This window comes from Amaranthus tricolor, chromosome 5 (genome assembly GCF_026212465.1).
Source record: "Amaranthus tricolor cultivar Red isolate AtriRed21 chromosome 5, ASM2621246v1, whole genome shotgun sequence".
In the NCBI taxonomy this organism is placed as follows: domain Eukaryota; kingdom Viridiplantae; phylum Streptophyta; class Magnoliopsida; order Caryophyllales; family Amaranthaceae; genus Amaranthus; species Amaranthus tricolor.
In genome coordinates this window covers 25,235,956-25,247,926 of record NC_080051.1, presented here as the reverse complement: position 1 = coordinate 25,247,926, position 11,971 = coordinate 25,235,956, and the positions used below count along the sequence as shown (strand labels likewise).

The 11,971-nt window shown below is 31.4% G+C and overlaps 1 protein-coding gene across 1 annotated transcript; it reads right to left on the bottom strand.

Annotated features, from left to right (window-relative positions):
- Positions 1-5,821: 5,821 nt before the first annotated feature.
- On the bottom strand, positions 5,822-11,546 carry LOC130813070 (uncharacterized). The gene is made up of 2 exons (XM_057678778.1): positions 10,473-11,546; positions 5,822-6,567 (listed from the first exon to the last, which is right to left on the bottom strand). The coding sequence occupies exons 1-2, from the start codon at positions 10,756-10,758 to the stop codon at positions 6,203-6,205; spliced, it is 651 nt and encodes a 216-aa protein (XP_057534761.1). The 5' UTR covers positions 10,759-11,546; the 3' UTR covers positions 5,822-6,202.
- Between the last annotated feature and the right edge of the window lie 425 nt (positions 11,547-11,971).

Below are 11,971 nucleotides of genomic sequence, written 5' to 3'. Positions count from 1 at the left end.
TCTTGAGCTTGATTCTCCATGAGGGTGATCAGTCGCTCATTTGTCCTTTCCATCCGAGCTAGTTGTGCTTCTAGCTCTCGAACTCTAGCTTCGTGATCAGATGAAGTTACGCCATTTCTTACCTAAAATATTTTTTTAAACATGTGACTAACTTTCACATTAACTTAATTAATCTAGCACGTAATTTTACACATAGTCACATAAGCACATAGAAAACAAATAGAATTTTTAGGAAGACTTGTTTTGAAAATCATTTGAAATACTTTTCTTTTTTTCCTCTTTTTTTTTTTTGTTTTTTTTTTTTAGTCAGCTATCGAGTCACATGGAACTAAAATTTCAAGATTCGAGTAACTTTAGCTCTGATACCACGTGTAGCAGGAGCGGCACTCTCGATATATAATTAACATTAATAATTATACTTAAGATAAATAATGCGAAAGTGTAAAACGCCGAACTGCTAAAAACCATTTAAACTAAAATTGTTCAAAACATAAGTAAAAAAAATATCTTACAACTGAGAAAATATAAAATAAGGTTTACTTAAATACGATAAAAAAAAACAATAAGTACAATATAGTCATCAAGTAAAATCATTGAAGCTAAGTCCTCGATAGAATAATTAAAGTTGCGGCCTGGATCGAAACCTGAGCTAATTTTTCCTGCAAAATACTGTCATCCATAATACGGATGACAGCCGATTAAATCGGTCAGCGATAAAGCCGAGTAAAATTTTCTCAACAAGCTTATGATGCGATAGTTAAATCATGCTTACAAAATAATCATCAAGCACAATATAGAAGGTTATTACTCATTATTGACCTTTACTAAGCCATTAAGTTACATTCTTAATACTTGCAGAAGTTCATTACTGCTACTAAATACTTGGTAACCTTAATGCTTATTTAATCAAGTTCAATTAAGCCTCATAGCTTTACCATCATAGCACATCACAAGATCACAACAATAATGACAACTGATATATGTAAGGGTCTGGTTAGGTGAGGACCATAGTCCTAAACCCTAACTGTAGTGGGAGTCGTCACTCCTCTCAATACTGTTATGCTCGAGACTTCACAGGATGAGTTTTTCTCGGACCCCCTGTCTGACACCGCATTTTACGTGCCGGCTAACACGGACGCCGGGATTTTACATGCCGGTCCATGGTTCGACGTTACCTTACTATCAGAGTCATACAATCAATATCATGCAATATCAAACAAGACTCTAAACCGAAATAGTTTACATTCTTATAAGTCAAACTTCCACTAGTCAAATTTTTGACAATTCTACCCTTTTAGTAGAAACAAATTACTAGTATCTAATAAATTAATATTTAATTAAATAACAAATTTTCGTAGCTATACTAAGATTCCTGAGGCTAAACTAAGTCATTATTGTGTCATAAATAATCATAACAGTCAAGGGTAATATTTCTAAGTACTTAATAACATATTTTATCAAATAACCAGTAAAATAGTAAAACGGATCTATCATCACTATAAAAATAACATAATCCGACAAATTATTAAGGGTCCAAAATCTATATGAAATGAGTTTTCAAGAAAAACAATGCTAAGCATTTTAACAAATTTGTTTGACTATTTTACCGATAAACCGATTAATAATTCTTTATAATTACTTGAGTCCAACAAAAAAATATCAAAACATCAAGATGATATGAAATCATTTTAAACACATAAGTTTATTTAACTAGTAAAATTCGTATATATCTATATTATCATATTAATCAAAAATTTCCATATATATGACTTTTTTTTTTGAGTGTCCCAAAAGTATTATTGTTTTGACGAAAATATCACTAAACTGGATATAACTTTAATATTACCATATAAAGTTTAAATGACTAAAATAAAATCATGTTGATCATGCTTTTATATTATCGAGTAACCATAAATAAATATCACATAACGAGAGAGTTAAGAAAATGTGTACCATTTTCCTCCGAAGGTGGTGCTAAACCAAGTAAGAGAATAATAATAGAAAAATAAGAACTTAAGGAAATAAGTTCCAAAAGAAAGTCTTCAAGGTTCCAAGCTTCAAAGAAGTAGATCTTCAATTACCCAAAAGAAAATGATATCCAAGCTCCAAAAGATAATACTTGACTTTTCAAAAGTTGATGATTATTGGCTTAAGAAGTGATAAGATCAAGCTCCATCTTCATTTGATTCTTCAACAAATAAAAAGGGTATAAAGTTAGTAAGATGTTAATGAAGTGAAGATATAAGAAAGAATGGTAGAAAGATTTGATGATGGGGGTGCAAGTGATCTCATGGCTAAGGAGGGGTATTTATAATGGGTTTTGGGCAACTTTTTAGTTCATAAGATTGTATGAAAAAGAAGGTTAACTTGTGTAAGTGATTTAGAGTGTGTAAGTGAATGTGTAAGAGTTGGAGTGTGCAAGTGGATGTGTAAGAATTTGGAGTGTAGAAGAAGGTTAACTTGTGTAAGGAAATGGTGATAGCTTGTGTAAGTGATGAACATTATGGATTGATGTAGAAAGGATTTTGATTCATCAAATTTTTGTTCTAGTTTATGCTAGTGAAATGTTTTAGATTAATGGGAAAGTATGATTAAGGTTTGATTATGAAAATATGAAAGTTTACTTAGAAAATTTTAGTTAAAACTATACTTAAAGTTAATAAAAAAATATAGTTAATTTTTAGGTATAAAATAATTAAATCAAAGTTTTAAAGTTAAAATGATAAGTAGTAAAGTTAGTTTAAGGAAACGAAATTGAAACGTAACGTTTTAATAAAACCGTAAATATAATATTAAAATTTTACTTTTTGTAGTATAAAATAATAAAATAATATTTTAGTGCTTATAAAGAAATTTAAGAATATAAATATATTTTTAAGTTTAATATTTGGAAGAAATTACAAAAATCGGAATAAGGTTTAGAATTAAAGGTGATTTGAATTAGATAACCAAAGGATTAGGAATTCGAAAAGAAATTTCGGAAGAAGATTAAGATTAAGAAATTTGAGCCTGTTACAACTAAGCTGTCGTATGTGCTCCCGAATATCTACATTAATCCTCGCCCTTACATGACCATCTCTGTACACCAAGAACGGGTGGTTATGTTTTCCCTTTACACCAGGACACACCCTTACCGTCCAAGGTCTTTCTCCTGGTTTACGACTACTTCCTACAATCATAAATTTACACCCGCAACTCCTACTTTTAGAACCAGGTCGGGCAGCATTATCTACATTATCTACATCACCCCTAAGTTTACCATAGCGGTGACATCTTAAATAACAACTAACTCTGGAACGTCCTTCTTTCTTTTTATAAGAAGCACGTGTAAATAGAAAACCGATTGTAATTGCTATCGCATCGGCCCAACTATGTAACTCATCTATGGAGATAAATTCCCTATCCGTAACAAAGCGACCGAAGTAGTCTACGTTGTCTCCAAAATTTTCAAACTCCTGCACATTTGAAATGATATAAATTAAGTACATTAATGACTACAATAATAATATTTGGATTAATAATAACAACAACAACAACAACAATAATAATAATAATAATAATAATAATAATAATAATAATAATATTTATAATAATAATAATACTAATAAATAAATAGATAACGATAAATCAAATTAATAATGACAATAACAATAATAATTTTAATAATAATAAAAACATTACGTTAACAAAAAAAATTTAAAAACATTTAAAATAAATAAATAATGACAAGAAAAATAATAACAATAATAATAATAGTTATAACAATAATAAATAAATAAATAATTATAACAATAATAAATAAATAAATAAATAATAGTTATAACAATAATAATAATAATAATAACAACAAATACAACAATAATAATAATAATTATAACAATAATAAATAAATAAATTACGTAAATTAAAATATTAAAAAATTTAAAAAATAAAAATATCAACAATAAAAATTAAAATAATGACAACAACAATAATAATACTAACAATAATTATAAAAATAATTTAAAAATACATTAATACGTAAATTTAAATTTAAAAAAAAAAAAAAAAAATAGCAGTCGCACAGATCTGGGCGACTGAACCATGGTCCAGTCGCATAAAACTGGGCGACTGAACCATGGTTCAGTCGCCCACTTTTGTGCGACTGGACCATGGTTCAGTCGCCCAGATCTGTGCGACTAGACCATGGTTCAGTCGCCCAGATTTGTGCGACTTGTTTTTTTTTTTTTTTTTTTCCTTCGAACGGCAATTTTACGTACCGCATCCGACTCATAGTCGCTTTCGTTAGCCATATTCAACCAACTACGCCTTACAACTTCATTAACACTTTTTAGAGAGATAGTACCAGTTTTTAGTGAGATAGTACCGTGTTTCAATTCGTATTTCAAACGCATCTCAGAGTTCGATATATATAGACAAATCATCCTCATTAAATTCTTAATAGTGTTATTAAGCGTGATTTACATTTATTAAGCGTGATTTACATTTATTAATTATTTTTCAACTCCAATGGCATTTTTGTAATTCTTTTAAATCCAGGGGCAATTAAGTAATTTTGGAGGGGGTGGCGAAAAAATGAAAAGGGGTGGCGAAAAATAGCAACACCCAAAATATAATGAGAATTATAGACCATGGGCCTACTTCTATGAGAAAACTAAGAAACGCAGCATGCTTTTTGACTTTAGTCAAACAATTTGAGTTTAACGTTTTGTTATTCATTTTTTTCCTAAATGATAATATTCTATTTGGATGTTGGTAATGTTATTATGTGAATATATATTAGTGTTAGTGTTTATAATATGTGTAATTTCTCCCATAATAAAGCTTTTACTTTTAAATGTGTTTTTTTTTCACAATTTTTAAAATAATAATAATGGATCAAGTACATATTTTGTGAAGCAATAATAACGTAAAGACCAACATAGTAAAAAGCCTTATTAAGTAATTTTCTTTGTTTAATTAAACTATTTTTAAATTTTTATTATTATTTTCACCTTTTAATACCAACCAAACCAATGTAATGTTCCATTTAACTTGCACCGTCATTAAATTATTAATCCTATTACATAAATAATTGCAATTTTGGTAGAAATTCTCTAATGCTATGTTTGAGAATGATATTTTCATTTGAAAATCTTAAATTGACTAAAATTTTAATGTTTTGCAAATGAAAAATATAAATTTGAACTTGAGTCATTTTCACCATTATTTTAAAAATAGATAAAGCTGAGAATTTAAGAATGAGTGAATGACTTATCAAACCTTGTCTGCTTTAATTATCACCTTGCCGTTACATCGTAGATTTATGAAAATTTACGCTGCAAAATCATTCTCATTACGATCAATTAGTACCAACAACCAAACGAGTCATATATAAAATGCTATTAATACTTCTACAATGTAACTATGTAAGCCTCTTCACCCTTCAAGCTGCATTCTAAACATGATTGTACTCACAAGATTCTCAAATACTAAAAAGAGAGTATAGCCAACCAAATCACTTACTATAAAAGGTCTTTAGAAACACATTTTCAGTGTTAAGGTATTTACATTATCACATCAAAAGGGGAGAGTAATTCTCACTAAATCGAGCAGATTGGTGTCAAACAAATTATGTTTGAACCAAAAACCAAACCATCTCTGCCAAATTGGTGACATAGAAACTAGTACGCTCGAGTATCACCCTATAGTGTAAAAATGCACTAACGATCGCTATCGTGGTAACAGAAAGGTGAAGCAGTAAGAGGAGGGATGCGGTTATCTTAATGCCTAAATATCGGTCGAAACCATAAAAAATCCCTTGATACAACCTTAAACGCAGTTTTTCACACCTTTACGATGCAAGGAATAGTGATTCATTTATTTTGAAACCTTTACAACGCGGCCGATACTATGATTTCATCTTCAGAAAAGTCGAACAAGAAACCATGGTTGCTTTGAAGCATATAACATATATGAATTGAAACAAAGCCATGTTTCGGATACAAAAACCAGTGATCGAAGAAGAAATTCTAGCACCCTTGAATCCATACATTTACGTGATTTCGATCCCTTCAGACTAACTGCAAACCACCAAGCATATATGAACGGAAAAGAAGGGATCCCCCTCGCCATTTCTAAGGCAATAGAATGAAAAACACATTTCTAAAAGAATCTCGAATTGTTTGTATGGACTCGAACAAAATTCTTCAGACTTGCATCGTCACTTACTTGAAAGTTGCATCTGAAGGTGTTGATTTTCCTCTAAAAGATGATCGTACTCAAGGAGCAAATCAGCCGATTGTTTCTGGAGGGCAACTACGTGAGCTGTCTCTGTCTCGATCTGCTTGTCTTTCTCTTGTGATTCCACCTTTAGAATCTTTATTTCGTTCGCTAATTTTGACTGTTGCTTTTGTAGAGCTGTCAATTCTTTCGAGATTTTCTCTTCCTGATCCTTGAGCCGTTGGTTTTCCTTCTCGAGCTTCTCGACTTCTTCTTTAGATGTTGCAACCTTGCTTCTAATGTTGATGAGCTTGCGGAGATAATGGTGCATACGGTCAATCAAGAAGCCGAGAAATAAAGTGAATCCTGTAATGAAAAGCAATGTTCATTAACAATTGTTGAATTTCGAACATGCTAGGTATCAGAATGTCAAAATCGTAAGATATAGAACAATTGGTGAGCTCTCATTGCCAACCAAAAGAATACAACAAACAAAATCCACAGAAAAAACTTACAAGCTAAGACCGAGTGTATACTCCATGGTTCCATACAAGAGGGGTATCTTTGAGTAAAGAAAAGAGATTAATCCATTAAATAATAAGAATCGTACCAACGTTTTCTGGAACTCTTAGATAAGTAGCACATAGCAAGGAAGATCAGGAAGCATATACTGCGACAAATTTTACCACTGCCAACTTGGAAAAAATACTTATGGACTATAGTTGATCGACATCAAGTCATTTCTACACGAGACTTGTTGAACAACAAACTAATTGGATTATTGAATAATAAACTAGACTTACGCAAACAGTCGAATAGGGTTGAATCAATGAGAAAAGAGAGGATGAGCAGAGCATGCAGTCAAGCGATTCTACACAGTATTATGTTAGATATGTTTTCTTATCTTGTTACCATACTTGCGGTAGAAGTAGTATTTTGTTTAATCAATGTCATAATTAATCCAGGGACTAATTTGTTTCCTAATTCTCGATTAACTCTTTGTTTCCTAATTCTCGATTAACTCTAATCACCCCAATTTATACAATTTTAATATCTTTCTGAATATTTCCTCTTTTTTTCTAAGCAAATTTTTAACATAATCATACAGTAATTGTCATAAAAGACCTAGGAAGTAGTCAAGTATAAAGTTTGAACTCAAGTCACCACTCACCACACCCAGCTTCCTCCAACCTAACTTGTTTCATATGTCATCTAACCTGTCAAAGAGACTCTCAAACAACTACATAACATAGTCTACTTTACTTGTTCGACCATTTCAGCAAAATCCAATCATTTTTTCACATTTAACATCACCTATCCAAACAAATTTAAAAAATGGGATATCAATCGGGAGAGCTGTGTTGATAAAAGATGGCTCAAATTGAAAAACCATTAAGATCAGCAGCTAGTTGCATCCAGTCAGCCATGGACATCCTTTCTCAAAACTCTTTGGCCAAAAAAACTTGGGAACCTTTTGTACGTCTACAGTCTACACCTGATGTCATCAGTGAATAAAACTCAAGAGTAAAGATACCTATAATCCAAAACAGAAGACTCCTGTGACAGCCAACCTAAAGTCCTGAACCCATGAACATATTTTCACAAGCCCCCTAAAGAGCGCAATGTTTTACCCTTCTGCTTGATTCGCTGTAGCTTATAATGTAAAACAATGAATCGCAAGGAGGTAAAGATTTAGAGCTGGTGTTTGTGTTTGTTGGTTTACCATATTTGGAAGAAAAGGAGCACAAAATACTGGCAGAAGAAGTTTACTAATGCATGAGAGAGTTGTTAACACAGCTAAGTTTGAGGTTAAGACTAAAACTAAAATTTATTTATGATTATTTATTATTATTTTCTTAAATTATTTCCGGGTAGTTTCACTCTCTTTGAAGATATTACTTGAGCCGAGGGACTCTTTGATAGCACTCTCCTTTATAGGTATGAATTTCCGTCTTTCTTCCCTCCCCAGACCCTGATCATAGTTTCTTATGGGAGGGATATACCGGATATGATGATAATGATGACTAAAATTAAAATTTGAATTGTATAACTAGATGGGGACTCCTTAGAAGGTACGTTATCCTCCCATTAACAGTGTTGTATCTGCCTTACTAAGCTGATGGGTGTAATTGTTTTCTCATATAGTTTGGTGATAATTTTGAAAGAAATCATTGTTGGTGCAGCCCATTCCCAAAAAGTGAGTAGATTATAAAGATCATCTCAAATTTCTAGAAACAAGTTAAAAGAAAACTTGAAAATCTATCATTTGTAGTCTTTTCCACCTAAAATAAGTTAGAATTCTAGCTAATGTTGTAACAGACTGGCCAAGACAAAATCAGTTTGTTAACAAGATCAGTCAAGAACAACAGTATTACAAGGCTGGCTCTTTATATAGCCTAAGCCCAATAGACAAATACTAAAATAACTATGTTAACTAACAAAACCGAAAGACTAACTAATAGTAAAATGTCGATAATTCCCTTGGACTCTTTGACCCAATTTATAACATAATGCTTAATAATCTCTTGCAGTCTTTGATGAAGGAATTAATCCAAGAATTCCAAAAGAATAGATGTATACTAGATCATTGCTCAAAAGAAATTATACTTCCCACACACAAACTCATAAAATGAGCAATTTCTCTGATCAAGGGACAAAACGTGTTCTAAAACAAGCATATAAAACACCAAAACCTCATCAAGGGAAGTTATTTTCACATTGGCATTACCTTGTTAGTGGCAAGATCCTGTAGAATATTGATCAACAATCCAAATCCCTAGCATTGTATCAAGTCTCTAGAAACATGATGATGCTAACATGATATGAAAAAAAAAGTCTGGTTTTATTACCTGAATATCGTTAAGTGCCTTTAAGTGGCCACATTTATGCGATCTTACCTTTGCAATAACAAATATTGATTCCGATTGGTCTATGATAGAAAACATCATTTACAAGTTACAACTTCATTTAGAAATACACATGATATAGTAAGCTATTATACTTAGTCCATTATAATTCAGAAACCAAAGCTTGTAAAAGTAGTCCCCAGTATTGTGTATGGCGTACATAAGTTGTTCTTTTCAAAACCAAATTTAAAAACAGCACTCATAGCAACAATTAGCTTGTAGAATAATTTGGTGAATGACATTAACCCTTTAATGCCAAATTTTCCGAATCGCTACAATTTTACCATTCCAACCCTAGTAACTTGACAAATTACTAATTTACCAAACATTTTAACACATTGAATTGATATCCACACAATCTATAGAAACATCCTAACCCCATATAATCCCTCCACCCATTGGGTTACCCTAGCACATTTCACTATGTAGTTTCAGTAGTAAACTTGACAAATTACTAATTTACTGATCATTTTTAACATATTTGATATCCACACAATCTATAGAAACATCCAAACCCCATATACTCCATCCACCCCGGGTTACTCTAGCACTTTTCACTATGTAGTTTTAGTAGTAAACTTACCAAATTACTAATATACTAAACACTTGTTACACATTGATATCCTCATAATCAATTCAAACACCCTAAACTCATGTACTCCCTCCACCCCATTGCGTTTTCCCTGGCACATTACACCAAGTAAGAAAGATTTCATACAGAAAGGGAAAATACAAAGGAATAAAAAGAATATTAGATACCCAAAAAATCTTTTTAAGCATTCTTCCTATATAACGATTATACAGTATTATCCAACTTTCACTTCAGAACAGTGACATCCCTGTCATTTCATCGGCAAAAAATGGGTCTTCCCTATGAAGGTCGAAAATAAACTTAAATGTATGTTTAAAAAAATAACAAAGACAGACCCTGTATATTGTAATTATCATTATAAATGCATGTGTTATATACTTCTTAATTCATAAAAGAACTAATCATAAATTGCATATTTCTAAGAGTTTACTTCATTAACTATAACTTTGAGATATTAAGGCCTTTCTCACTCTAGGGCTCTAGGCCCTAGCTAATGCCAACCTTGCCTATGGTCAGGAAGGACCATGCTTCAGAAACAAACCAAATATCAAAAAAAAATCAAATTAGAGGAGATCCTCTTGTTACCTAAAATACTAAGAATCCACATCCCGCACACAATCCAAATGCCTAATTATATGACCTCTGGCTCTCAGTATACCCAAAATGAACATTTCAAAATGCTTAGGATCAAATAGTAAAACCAAAGAAATGATTAAAAACAAAGCCAATAACACATTAATTGATCACCAAAAAGAAAAATTTTAAGGCCATACCCATAAGTGAAGCCTCAAGCAAGTGGGTCCTCCAAAGGACTTGATCCATGGGTGACATAGTACCAAGTTTAGCACCTTTATTCTGGATCTTGAAAATGCTCATAATACTTGAAGCCAAAATCACAGACATTGTACCAGCAATTGTTTTAACAGTTGCTGGACCTTTTCCCATTTTCACTTGATCCAAGCACTTCATTACCAACTCTCTTAATGGTCCAATCTTCACCAACATAAGAAATGCCACAGCACCCTCCATAAACAGAACTACAAACAACAACTGAATCATCTTTTTCTTCTATTAATATTTCTTTCAAAATCAACCTTCATGTAAATGTAAGTGTAAAGGCCCAACTTGGAGCCAAAAAGAACAAAAACAATGAAAACCCCAATTCAAAAAACCAAATTTTTTCCTGAAACCATTAGCTAAAGCACAAAAATTTAAGGGTTTTTTAACAAACCCATCAAGCAGAAAAAATGTAAAACTTTCTAAATTCCTATAAAGAAAAAAATGGGTTTATAAAATAATTTCTGTTTTATGTTAATCTTTACAAAAAGAAGCTGCTAAACTAAAACCCTTTTAAACATAAAGCAGGGTTTGAGTTAAGACAGTAGATCTGTGAAATTTGGAATTTTTAGCAAAGATGAACTATTTCTAAAGCTAATTTAGTTGGATTTATGTTAAAATAAGCTGTTTTGGTGGATTAGTAGAAGCTTTAGCTTCTGGGGTTTCCCTCTTTTCTTCAAGAAAGGGAGAAAGAGATGAAAAAGGACAAAGGGTTTTAGTAAAAAGCAAAGAGATTAAGAAAGGGAAAAGGGAATAGTAGAGTTAATTACAAGGAAGGGGAGAATCAAACACAAGAAAGTAAGAATGAGGTTTAAATGGGTGCAAGAAAATGGATGCCATGCCAATGACTGAGTGTCAGAAAGAGTGTGAAATTATAAAAGGGATTGGCAGCTGCTTTGGAGTTTGGTTTGGGCTAGGCAAGCTCTACTCTCACTACACACTTGGTATCATGGTATGTGATGAGGGGGGATCAAACTAATAATAATACTCCTAATAAATAAATAAATAAATAATTATTATTATAATAACTATAATAATAATAAATAATAATAATAATAATAGTAAATGAAATTCCGCGTGGTGATCCTGAGTTTATAACTTTTCCGTAAATGTTTTTTTGAATCCACGAAGTGACCCTGAACTTCCAACCTTTCTATGTAGTAGATAAATATTGAATTTTTTGTTAAATTAAATATTTATTTCGACTGAGTTTCAAAATATGTAGTCTATTAGGGTGATTACGACGTTTGCGTTTTGAAAAAATGTTAATTCATTGGGTAAAATAACGTAAAATTAACAAAAAAAAAATTCTTTTGTCTACCATGTGAAATTTCCATAATAATAATAATAATAGATGTCCACAACTTGAATAAAGTATTTTTCATTTATCTAAAAGAAATAGTACAAAATTTTTGATTTTTATATTTTAATTTAA

Bases quoted from the DNA above. Each gene is read 5' to 3' on its own strand.
- LOC130813070 (XM_057678778.1), bottom strand. From the start codon at position 10,758: ATGATTCAGTTGTTGTTTGTAGTTCTGTTTATGGAGGGTGCTGTGGCA. The intron at 6,568-10,472 runs GTATGGCCTTAA...TTTTCATTACAG, and splicing joins GCTTGAGGCTTCACTTATGG to GATTCACTTTATTTCTCGGC.